At 34.2% G+C, this 11,082-nt stretch overlaps 3 protein-coding genes across 4 annotated transcripts; 1 reads left to right on the top strand and 2 right to left on the bottom strand.

Annotated features, from left to right (window-relative positions):
- The first annotated feature begins 1,361 nt into the window (after nucleotides 1-1,361).
- LOC105792254 (probable glutathione peroxidase 4) lies at nucleotides 1,362-3,193 on the top strand. Its single transcript, XM_012620740.2, has 6 exons — nucleotides 1,362-1,626; nucleotides 1,731-1,807; nucleotides 1,901-1,962; nucleotides 2,107-2,225; nucleotides 2,623-2,790; nucleotides 2,932-3,193. Exons 1-6 carry the CDS (start codon nucleotides 1,573-1,575, stop codon nucleotides 2,965-2,967), a joined length of 516 nt encoding a protein of 171 aa, XP_012476194.1. The 5' UTR covers nucleotides 1,362-1,572; the 3' UTR covers nucleotides 2,968-3,193.
- Nucleotides 3,161-7,092, bottom strand: LOC105792253 (golgin candidate 5). 2 transcript variants are annotated; one of them, XM_012620739.2, is made up of 9 exons: nucleotides 6,995-7,092; nucleotides 6,418-6,482; nucleotides 6,026-6,188; nucleotides 5,112-5,851; nucleotides 4,720-4,893; nucleotides 4,497-4,613; nucleotides 4,079-4,258; nucleotides 3,923-3,969; nucleotides 3,161-3,727 (listed from the first exon to the last, which is right to left on the bottom strand). In XM_012620739.2, the coding sequence occupies exons 2-9, from the start codon at nucleotides 6,463-6,465 to the stop codon at nucleotides 3,409-3,411; spliced, it is 1,788 nt and encodes a 595-aa protein (XP_012476193.1). In that variant the 5' UTR covers nucleotides 6,466-6,482; nucleotides 6,995-7,092; the 3' UTR covers nucleotides 3,161-3,408. The 2 variants fall into 2 exon arrangements, with proteins under 2 accessions (XP_012476193.1, XP_012476192.1); XM_012620738.2 differs by having other exon boundaries at nucleotides 5,112-5,863.
- A 574-nt stretch (nucleotides 7,093-7,666) lies between these two features.
- Nucleotides 7,667-9,259, bottom strand: LOC105792255 (probable aspartic proteinase GIP1). Its single transcript, XM_012620741.2, has one exon. It carries the CDS (start codon nucleotides 9,164-9,166, stop codon nucleotides 7,838-7,840), a length of 1,329 nt encoding a protein of 442 aa, XP_012476195.1. The 5' UTR covers nucleotides 9,167-9,259; the 3' UTR covers nucleotides 7,667-7,837.
- Nucleotides 9,260-11,082: the final 1,823 nt, after the last annotated feature.

Genomic DNA, 11,082 nt, shown 5'->3' on the forward strand with positions numbered 1-11,082 from the left:
GCACCATGGTGCCGCCAATGACTTTGGCACCAATGGTGCCACCAATTTATTTGGCACCTTTGGTGCCGCCAATACCATTGGGGTAACCAGTACATTGTCAGATTTTTTTTTGCAGGTTTTGTTTTTTTTTGATATATTTTGGTAAATAAAAAAATTTATATATTTTGGTAAATAAAAAAAAGTTGTAATATTTTCGTAAATAAAAAAAAGTTGTACTATTTTGGTAAATTTTTATTTTTTTTATAATATTTAGGTAAAAATCCAACTTTTATCAATATGAGTTGACTCAAGTTTCAAATTGATACGTTAAAATAAATCTAGATGAATTTTTTTATGTAATAATGATAATTATATCTATATAAATTTTGATACAATTATACATATAATTTTACTATATGCTTTAGTTTATATTATTTTATGATACTCAAATTTAGTTTTAATATTCAGATTGGCACTTGAGTCTGACTTCAATAATCAATTTAATATCCTGATCAAGCTATAGCATATGACCAAATAATTGTTTGATACATTTGCTCTACTAGAAAAGTACTTAATTGGGACCAAAAAAAAAAAAACTAGAATAACAACCTATATATTGAAGCCAGAATAAGGCTCCAAATCAGGACAAAGAAAAACTTGTGTACATAATTAACTATTGAAACCAAATTTAAGTATCGAATAGTTTATTAACTTGAAAACTATTCTATCTACTCTAAAAGCTCCATGATTTTTGGAAATAGGTTTCATTTCGGATGATGAAATAGAAGTTCAGTGATTCAATAACATAAAATGATAAAAGTATTAACGGAAAAATTAGTCATTAAACATTAAATTAAAGAGTAAATTGATTTTTTTTTGTTAAATTTTCGTCCATTTGCATGGTTAAAAAATGGCGTGGTTGACAGAACATCTAGACAATAACACATGACGTCTCACATGTAACTCATGCTGACGTACAATAATCAATTTTTAATAATAAAAATTGATGATATTTTTAAGGAAGAAATAATTTTCTTTTGATATAATACACAGAGAAAAATTTTCACGTTTGAGTAAAAAAATAAAATGTAATCTAATTTTTAATATACCCGACTTACTCGAATATAACTTTAACAAGAAAAACATAAATTTTCAAAGAGCATCTAAGTTTTAAATTAGGTTTGCTAATTAATTACGGTGGACCAAACTTTCGTGCAGAAGAAGTCAAAAAAAGAGGAAGAAGATAACTTCGGTGCTCCAAATTTGGTGAAATAAACGATAATTTCATTAACTAATTTAATAATAAGGTGTCATTTTTCATTACATAATCTTTTCATTTTTTAATTTTAAACCCAAAAAAGAAATCAATTTTTAAAAAAAATATTGCATAAATCTTCTTTACATGGTAAGCTAATAATTTTCCCAGTCTGGCAAACCCAGCTAATAAGAATAACCATAAAAACCCAATCTCTTGATTCTCTTCCCATATATATATTGCAGCCAAAAAAACAGCTACAAAAAAACCCAAATCACAGAGAAAAGTTCACAAAGAACCCAAAGTTGTTAACTTTTTTGATAACCCAAAACACAAAAATGGGTGCTTCTGAATCAGTTCCTCAAAAATCAATCCATGAATTTACAGTCAAGGTTGGTTTTCTTTCTTTCTGTTCTTTTGCTTTAATGTTAAGATTTTAAGTGAATGATTTTGATGTTTGAAGGTTTTTTACTATGTTATATATTTGTGTTTGTAGGATTACAAAAACCAAGATGTTGACCTTAGTATGTACAGAGGAAAAGCTCTTCTTGTTGTTAATGTTGCCTCTAAATGGTTCTTTTTCTCTTTTTTCTAATTTTTCTTCTTCTTTTTTTAATGTATTTTTTTAAAATTTATAAAGATTAGACCTTTGTGATTTTTGAACAGTGGACTCACTGATTCAAATTATACCCAGTTGACTGATCTTTACAACAAATACAAGGACCAAGGTTAGTTCCTTTTCTTTAGATTTTTGTAATTTTTAGTTTCTAGGGTATTTTGTGTTATATGAACAGGTAGATGATTTTTTTTACAATTTTTGTTCCTGGATTTGTTGAAGACGGTTGTGTTTTTTTTGTGTTTGTGATGGGAAGGACTGGAGATTTTGGCATTCCCATGCAATCAGTTTTTGAGCCAAGAACCTGGTACCAGTCAAGATGCACAAGAATTTGCTTGTACAAGATACAAGGCTGAATACCCTATTTTCCAAAAGGTAATGAAAATATGTATGTATGTGTGTGTATCCTTCGTTCTAGCTGCATATTTTGTTTTGTTGATTTGAACCTAAATTAATCCCAACTTAAATTGACTGAATCTGAACATAAAACAATCCCAACAAGTAACTTGAATTGATCCGATCCAAAAGTATAAACTCGAAATTGACCCAAACTTAAAATGACCATAAAATTTTACAACTTAAGACCAACCCAATCCACTAATTGACTAGGCTAACTTGAATACATATGACCAGCTCATTTTTGATGAATGAATGAATGAAAGCTTTGACTGTTTATCATGTTTGCTGCTTTCTTCAATACAGGGACATGTTGGGGACTTTGCATTTGCTAACTCATTGCTCATTGCTGCTAAATTATTTGTTCTATGTTTAGGTTCATGTCAATGGTCCAAAGACAGAGCCTGTCTACAAGTTCTTAAAGACAAACAAATCTGGGTTCTTGGGAAATAGGATAAAGTGGAACTTCACTAAGTTTTTAGTTGACAAGGATGGCCATGTCCTTGCTCGCTATGGCCCTAGCACTACGCCATTGGCCATTGAGGTACTCCCTCCCTCCCTCCTATCTTTGTGTATCTGCAATCTTAGGGAGTAGCAATTGTTCGTTATTTAAAAAAATTGACTTTTGCTATACCCTATATATGATAATGTAGACTAATTATCTGCTGTGTTGCTTTGCTTACAGGCTGACATCAAGAAAACTTTGGGAGTGGACATGTGAAAGTTATAAAAAGAGTTAAAAGTGAGGGAATGGAAATTAGAAAAATAATATTATATTTATGAAAGTGTTGGTTCATTCCCATATTATTTTTAGTTTATTGGATTATTGTTTTTTTTAAAATTAATTTTCTATGTTGATGTGAAGATATTCATTACCATTTAGACAGTTTCTTTGCTGCATTAGAGCCAAGATATAGACAGAAAATAAAGTACTCACGTTCCATATATATATGTGTGTTTAATGCTGATCAAAATTTGTGCCAATAGTATTTCCCACTAACAGAGATATAATATGTTTGCAGAAAAATGGCTATATATGGCTATAGAAATAGCAACTAAGTCGAGGTTATTTAGATAAAAAAACAGTCTAGTAACTGTTCTTAATACCCGGGAACCTTTTTTTATGATGCATCGTCGATTCATATAGCTTCACTGTACAAACTCAGAATTCAGCATCTTTGTCAAAAATTTCCCATCCATCATCCGATAGTTCTTTTCCATCAGCTTTGGATCTTTTGTCCGATGATCTGCTCTTTGGAGATTGTCCATCGACAGATGGTGTTGGGCTTCTTTTTTCCGGTGTTTTAGCTGTTTCCCATTGGCCGGAACCAAGATCTGATGATCTGCTTTTCAGAGATGAACCGGATGAGGCCAGGATGCAGCTGGTTTGGCTTGAGGATATTGATTTGCTTAATGGAATACGGTCATCGAACTTCTGTTTAAGCAACCTTATATCCTCGCAAATAACAGATATTTCTCCTCTGCAAAAATAAAAAGGAAATGTTTATTGGAAGATAGCTAGAACTGTATCAACAAATAATAGTGTATTCGCATGCATCGATCCATTCTCGTGCTAATTCATACAGAATACCAGAGACATAACCATCATACATACAGCTATCATTTATTTCACCCAACCAACCAAGAACCTATACGTATAACAGAATTATACTTACTGTAGTGAGTCAATAATCTGGCCACGGTCCATAAGAAACTCACGTAACTGCAGCGGAGCATATGCAAAAGGGTACGTAAGTCCAAAATAAGTAATCTATTTTAAACTTTGTCAAGTCTAAACAAATTTTAGTAGAGTGGACAGAAATGAAAGCTACCTTGGAATTTTCTTCTGCCTCCTGCCTTAGAATCTTGGACTCTTTGACCATTTTCACCATAATGGCTTCTTGTTCAGCAAGAGCGTTACGAGCAGATTCTTCTTTTTCCAGCTTTTCCTGCTCTGCTGCTTTCATCAACTCTTGTGCGGCAGATTGTCGAGCTTCGAGGGTTTGACGCATCTGTTGATAAAATTATAAAGATATAAAATGAGAGTATAACAAGCTCAAAGCTCTTCATATCAATATCATGTTCTTGTTAAATACACCATATATGTTATGAGTTTGTTCTGTATAAATTTTCTACTTCTCCATATTCCATCCACATGGATAAACATATTGATCAAGCCAATAAATGGCATGCAGATTTATACTAAAAACCGACTAGCTAAGTGCCAGGTTTAATGTTTTCCAAGATTACCTCATCAAGAATAGCAAGAGATTTGTCTCTTTCGTCTGACAAGCTGAGCAAGCGATTTTCAAGCTCTTTTACTTCAGTGACTAGGATTGCCTTCTCGCCGTATACTTCTCCAGCATGCTGCAAAACAAAGGCGAATGGCTAAGCTTTCATACTCTTTAAAAATCATAAAGCTACATTCTAGTTTTGGTAATTAAAACATCTAGGTTATCAACAAGTGCACAACCATGTCATTTGCTTCCTTTGCATGTGGCAGCATCTGTTTAAGTTCCTCCACCTTGACGAGAATATCCATGCCCCCCCTTGCAGCTCCCTCTTTTGCTTGTTCGGCAGCTGCCTCTTGAAGTTCAACTTCTTTCATCAAGTTCATAATCGATTGCATGGTCTGAAACAAAATTTTCTGAACCAAAATCTCATAAGTTAGCAGTTCATCCTCCCAAAATAGCAAAAACAAAAAAAAACATTAGAAGTTCAAAATCTCAAAGATCAGTTCATTCATCATGCCACGATCAACGATATAATGGACTAAGTTCTAGTATTATTAGCATTGCATAGGATCATTCTCAAACAGCCTCCAAAGTTGACAAAAGAAAGTAACAAGTTTAGAGCAAAGAGTACCTTGTTATCTTTAGCATCTTCAATGATCTCTTCGAGTAGATCAATTCTACATGTTTGACTTGATCTACTAACAACAGCATTGAAGGTCTCATCCTCAACATCACTCATTTCACCAATGCAACCCTGCTGGGATTTAAGCCCTACAAAACTTTCTGGCAATTGTTCTTGAGAGTATGACAGAACCAGCATGCTCACAGCATTTTCTTCACCTACCATGGTTCCATTGAATGAACTGCTTCTGCATAAATCTTCATTCAAATCCACGGGTCCATCAAAATTTAACTTATCATTACTGCTGTCATTCTCCAAAAGCGGGGCCGTATCATCAGCCGAGGTGAATGGGGAAACCTGTGGCGTCCTCAGAAACCCATCTTCAATGTCTGTGGTTCGGTCTTGACTTGATGAACCTAACTCCTTAGTTTCAAGATTTGCATATAGCAAAGAATTATCGACCTCTGAAGCATTCCAGCTGAAACTAGAATTACTTTTCTGAATTTCAGTATTCCCCAACAAAATCAATTCCTCAGTTTCAATATCAGCAGCCTCGTTATTATTGTTGTCGTGGAATTTTGAAGTAGTTGCTGCATTTTGTGCCTCAAGAGAATCCACATTGCTGGAAGAATCAGTAAGACAAGTGTCTCCGACAACTTCACGTGTTTCCAACAACGGTTCTGTAGAAGAGCTTGTTCCTTTTCCAGCTGATACCTTTCGCTGCCTCAACTGATTGCTTTCTTCCTCTTCTATAGCCGCATCTTCAAAAACCCATATATGACATTAAGCAAGTCAATACATCAAGGAATAAAAGCCAATATGCAGCTGATACACATGCACATATGAAGTGGCACTTACCCTCTAATACAAAAAACAGACCAAACAAAAAAATAACTAAATCTTCCACAAATAAGAAGGCTGACCTTCATTTGATTCAATTCGATGACTCTGGTTCTGCAAGGAAGAACTAGCAACCGCGGTTCGTTTAGATAGGTAAGGTATAATCTCAGACAGAACAATCTCAGCAGCTGCATCAACGTCCTTAGAGTTCTCAATAGCAACAGCTTTTAGAATACGAGAATCGACCTGCGCAAAAGGAGCAAGAAAGCTATTTTTTACTGGATGTTGGTTATATTTTCAAAATACAGAGATGCAATTTGGGAATTTATAAGGAAAATTTAAAGCTGAAGTAACTCATTGAGCTTTAACCAGAAGATTTACAAATTACTTAAAAAGGGGGTCACAACTCACACCTCCTTTTTTGTGTTTAATATAACCCCCCCCCCTAAAAAAAAAAAAGAGCAAAAAGAAATACCTGCGGAAATATATCCAGCAAGCATTGAAAAACCTTATTGAATCCCATTCTGGAAAGCTATTAAGCTGCAAACAGAAAAAAAGAATAAAAAAATGAACTTTTACACAATATGTATAACCAATATCATAATAAACAACAAGAAAAGAAAAATTAAATAAGAATCATAATTATAATCGAAAATTCATTTCCATGCAAAGAGAAACCATCGATTGACAATTTTTATTAATTAATGACGAAGAAATCTAAACATAAAATAGAATTAAATAAAAAAACCCTAACGCTTGTTTGGTGATTAAAAGGACAATATAAGCCACATTTTATTCTTAGAAAGAAAAAAAATTCATATTTCATTTCAAAGGAGAATAACAATAAAACCAGAATGAAAAATCAAAAGGATTTCTAACATGAAACGAAGGGAAAAAACGAATTAAGAAAAATGAATCTGTTTGGCAGCAAAGAAAATTTAAAAGAAAAATACATACAATCAAGATAAAGACTGAGCAAATTTAATCGTTGAAAATATCAAAAAAATAAATAAAAATTAACGAAAAATTAGAAGAAGAAAAAAAGAACATACCTTTTTGAGAAAGTGAAACCAGAGATTGCTAATTATTATTTTTTTAATTTCTGATTTATAATTAAATTTTTAGTGTTTTGTTATTTGCAATTTATATATATAGTCATGGGAAAAGCCGGAGAGGGAGAGGAGAATTACGCAGCTAAGGAACTGGATATAACCGTAATTAAGGGTTTTGTTTGAGGGTATTTTCGTCTATTAATTTATATACGAAGAGTCTGACCGTTTCGGGTCGTTGTTAATTGGTGGCACTTTGTAATGTAAGGTTTGTATTTGTCAGCGGAACCTTCCTTGTGTTCATTAAGTGTTACAATAAATGAATTTATTTAGATTTCATATTATATAAATAATTAAATGGATAAAAATAATGCTTTTTAATTTAGATAATGATTTCACATTTGAATGGTATTTTGTTTTTCGTAATATTTTGAATAATAAATACGTATTTTTTAATATAAAATTACAAATCGTATTCTCAAAAATAATTTAAGTCCGAATAACAATTGTAATCTAAAGTAATATTATTCAAAAGAATAATTAATTTTAATATTAATTAAATAATAATTAAGATATTTAGAATTTTATTTAAGTAACAACTCGGTTGCACAGATAAGGCATGGGGTTGTCAGTGATTTGGGGTTTAAGAAGATTGAGTTTGTGAACTTACACTAATGGTTCAATAACAAATTTATAAATTTACTCATCTTTGTGACCGTAGCTTTTTCAATAAATTAATGACAAACTTTTAAATGTAAAGTCATTAATAATTGAATGACTTAGGGGTAATTACCGCAACTACAATTGATCGAAGCAACGAAAAATAAATAAACAAATCAATGCAAATTATCTTGTTGAAGCGAAATTGAAATTAGAGCACGTGGTACCCTTCAGCAAAACTGAGGAAGTAAATCCTAATCTGCTGTTGTCGAGATCAAACTGCAGCAAATTATCCACCATCTGTTGCCCACCAATCACCACCGATGTTCTCGGGTTGACCCCACCATCAACAAATCCCAAGCACCAAACATCTCCGCCACCATCTCTCGTGATCCTCACCATTGAATTCGAACCAAACACCCTCCAAAACACATTATCACTTTGCATCACGAAATCGACGGTCGGGACCCCCGGTCCTACCCGAGTTACGGTGATATCAGCCGCGGAATAACACACGCCGAACGGTTTCACGGTGTCGGTCACCGTGAGGTTCAATGCAGACGATTCGTTCACAAACGCTGTGGTTAAAGCGTTGTAAATAGAACTTTCTAAAACAGTGTAAGGTACGGCCGTGCTTATTTTTGTCCCCCCGGATCCGTTCTCCTCGACAGCTAATAACGAGGAGTTTATCTGAATTGGTTTGCCGTTGACGTTGATGGAGGTCATATTGATGTAATACTCATCGGACGGTTCACCGGCGTAGGTCACGACGGTGCTCCCGACGGGGTTTAAAACTAGGGGAGTGTAAACCAGTAGTTTGGAGAGGTCGGTTTTTTGAGGTGAAAAATAGTAAGGCCCGACGGATCCGATTAGAGCAACGCCAGGATCCGACGGGGATCCAGGGAGACACAGCGCAAAACAACGAGGAACAGAGAATGTGTTGCTAACCTGCGCCGGGAGTGAATAATTCGACCTACCGAACGCGGCTAGTCCGGTCACGTTGTTAGCTAGACCCTCGAGTAGCGAACTCGGCGAGCAAGAGAAAATGTAACCCGGAAGGAGAATCGGCGGCCCTTGAGTCGACCCGTCCGAGGTGGGCAACGCGAGTGAGTCGGTTAAGGCGGGTGAGAGGGCGATTTTTCGGGTAACGGAGTTTTCAGGGAAAAGGGAGCAGCTGTCATTGGCGCAGGAAGGGCTCGGAGCATTGAAACAGACGGAGCAAGGGAGATTGTGGCCGAGGGAATCGCAAAGAAGGGAAGCCCAGGGAATGTGTTGGTAAGTGGTGGAGTTGTAGCCGGCGTCGCAGGCCACCCAAGAGAAGGAGGCGCCGACGTCGAGGTGGAGGCGCGTGGGTTGGAGTGGGGTTTTGAGATAGACAGTGAGGGAGTAGAGGAGGGTGGCATTGTCTTTTTGGATTGGTGATACAAATGAAATGGCATGAGCTGGTGATTGAATGGAGAAAGGATACAAAAAAAGTATGAAGAAGAAGAAGGTAAAGAAGGAATGGAAGGGCATGGTTTTTGCTGGGATTTGTGAAGATTGAATAATAGCAATGGCGGTGAGTGAGCTGAATCAGTGAGTATAATTGAGATTTGAACAGATGGGAAACACAGAGGACCGACAAGACGAGAGTGATGACGACAGGAGACAATGACACGTGTAGAAGTCTTTTTTATAAATAATCGGTCAAACTTTTGTTTTGATCCTTCTACAATGCTAAAATTTAAAATTTAATCACTAAATTTTAATTTAACATAATTATTATTTAATTCAAATGATTTTCAACAGAATATACGAGTATGTTTTATAAATTTCACCCTAACATTTTAGCGAGAATAATTAGAGGTTATGATATTTTGAATTTAATAGTATTATTATAAAATATATAATAAAATATATAATATTATAAAATAAAGTTATTAAATTATATAAAATTAAAATAAAAAGATAAAATCACCACAAAGACTATTATACTAGGAATTGGATTGCATTTTGCCCATTGTACATTGGATCAAAAAATAAATTGGTCCTTATGTTAAAAAAATTTATCTGTTTTTATTGTTAAAATATGATCTCTATAAATCAGCATGAGGTACACATGTCATGTGTCACTATTTGGTTATTCTGTTAGTGACACTGGTTTTTAATAGTACAAATGGATGGAGTTTTTAATAAAAACGATCAATTTACTCTTTAATTTAATATACAAGAACTAATTTATTATTTTCTTAATAAAAGAGGTAAAATATAATTTAACGCAACAACCTAAGAAAACCAAAACAATAATTTCACCTAATGTGATTTTAAAGATGTGGTTGGATGCTGGCCTGGTTGTTGGGGAATCCCATTGCTCGCCTTTGACCTTTTTTAGCGAAAGTAAAACATCTAAATAATCTAAAAACCAACACCCCATTCGCGGTCCAATTAATTTGATGAAATATTTTTGCTTCAATTTATTTATTGGTTTAATTGTATAAATTATTAGAAAATTAATTTAATAAAATAGAACAAAAATCCGATAAATTAATTTAATCCTTTTTCAGACCAATACCTTAACTGTTTTAATTAAGTTTTAAAAATAGTGTTAAAATTTTATTTGTTCTAATCAACCTTTAAGAAACCAATAAAATTTTTGAATTAATATATTATTTAATATTTAAGTTTGATTTTAATAATTGAATTTTTTATTAAATCATATGTGTCAATAATTTATTGGGTCCGTTTATTTGGATATAAATTAAATATTGAAATTTAAGTATCAACTAATATATTAAACCAAGGCTAATGTAAAGGTTTATTTAGTATATTGTGGGTTTTTTACCCAAATAATATTAGAAAAAAAACCTAAATGGGTTGTTTCAAAAATTATGTACCAAAATGGTACATTCAAATGGGTGGAGGGTGGTGCTGGTTTTCTGACACAAATCCGCAGGAAAAAAAATTAAATAATAGTGAAGGCATGTAGATAGGCAGCACCCAGGGTAAAACACAGGTCAAATACGGGTCGTATACGGTAAAAACCAGACTCAAAAACCAACCTGCTGCCACAATGGGACAACACACTAGGTCATGCCTAGGGAAGAGTCGGCACCCAGTGGTGGAGGAGGCGGCATAGACGGCACTGGTGATGCCTCTAGCAGATGCGGCACCACGGTGGCAGGCGATGAGACTGCTCATGCAGGGTATTTGTTTTTATTATGTGTTTGGGGACCTTATAATGATCCCCAAGGTTCATTTTTGGCCGGTGAGTAAATGAGAAGAAAAGAAGAGAAGAATGAAAATGAGAAGGAGAGGGCGGAAGGGAAGGGAAGGGAAAAAAAAGAAAAAAAAAAGGAGAGAAGGAGAATAGAGACAGGGAGGCAAAAAGAGAAGGAAAAAAATAAATAGAAAAGGAAAGGGGAGTTTGTTTTGTTGTTTAGGAAAGATTAGGG

Source organism: Gossypium raimondii, chromosome 8, assembly GCF_025698545.1.
Source record: "Gossypium raimondii isolate GPD5lz chromosome 8, ASM2569854v1, whole genome shotgun sequence".
Classification (NCBI taxonomy): domain Eukaryota; kingdom Viridiplantae; phylum Streptophyta; class Magnoliopsida; order Malvales; family Malvaceae; genus Gossypium; species Gossypium raimondii.

What these genes read in the sequence shown, in the direction of transcription:
- LOC105792253 (XM_012620738.2), bottom strand. Translation starts at nt 6,465, where the DNA reads ATGGGATTCAATAAGGTTTTTCAATGCTTGCTGGATATATTTCCGCAG. An exon ending in TGCTGGATATATTTCCGCAG is followed by an intron (nt 6,189 to 6,417) that starts GTATTTCTTTTT and finishes CCTTTTGCGCAG; the next exon opens with GTCGATTCTCGTATTCTAAA. An exon ending in CAGATTATTGACTCACTACA is followed by an intron (nt 3,728 to 3,922) that starts GTAAGTATAATT and finishes TTATTTTTGCAG; the next exon opens with AGGAGAAATATCTGTTATTT.
- LOC105792254 (XM_012620740.2), top strand. Translation starts at nt 1,573, where the DNA reads ATGGGTGCTTCTGAATCAGTTCCTCAAAAATCAATCCATGAATTTACA. An exon ending in AATACCCTATTTTCCAAAAG is followed by an intron (nt 2,226 to 2,622) that starts GTAATGAAAATA and finishes TTCTATGTTTAG; the next exon opens with GTTCATGTCAATGGTCCAAA. An exon ending in CTACGCCATTGGCCATTGAG is followed by an intron (nt 2,791 to 2,931) that starts GTACTCCCTCCC and finishes CTTTGCTTACAG; the next exon opens with GCTGACATCAAGAAAACTTT.
- LOC105792255 (XM_012620741.2), bottom strand. Translation starts at nt 9,166, where the DNA reads ATGCCCTTCCATTCCTTCTTTACCTTCTTCTTCTTCATACTTTTTTTG.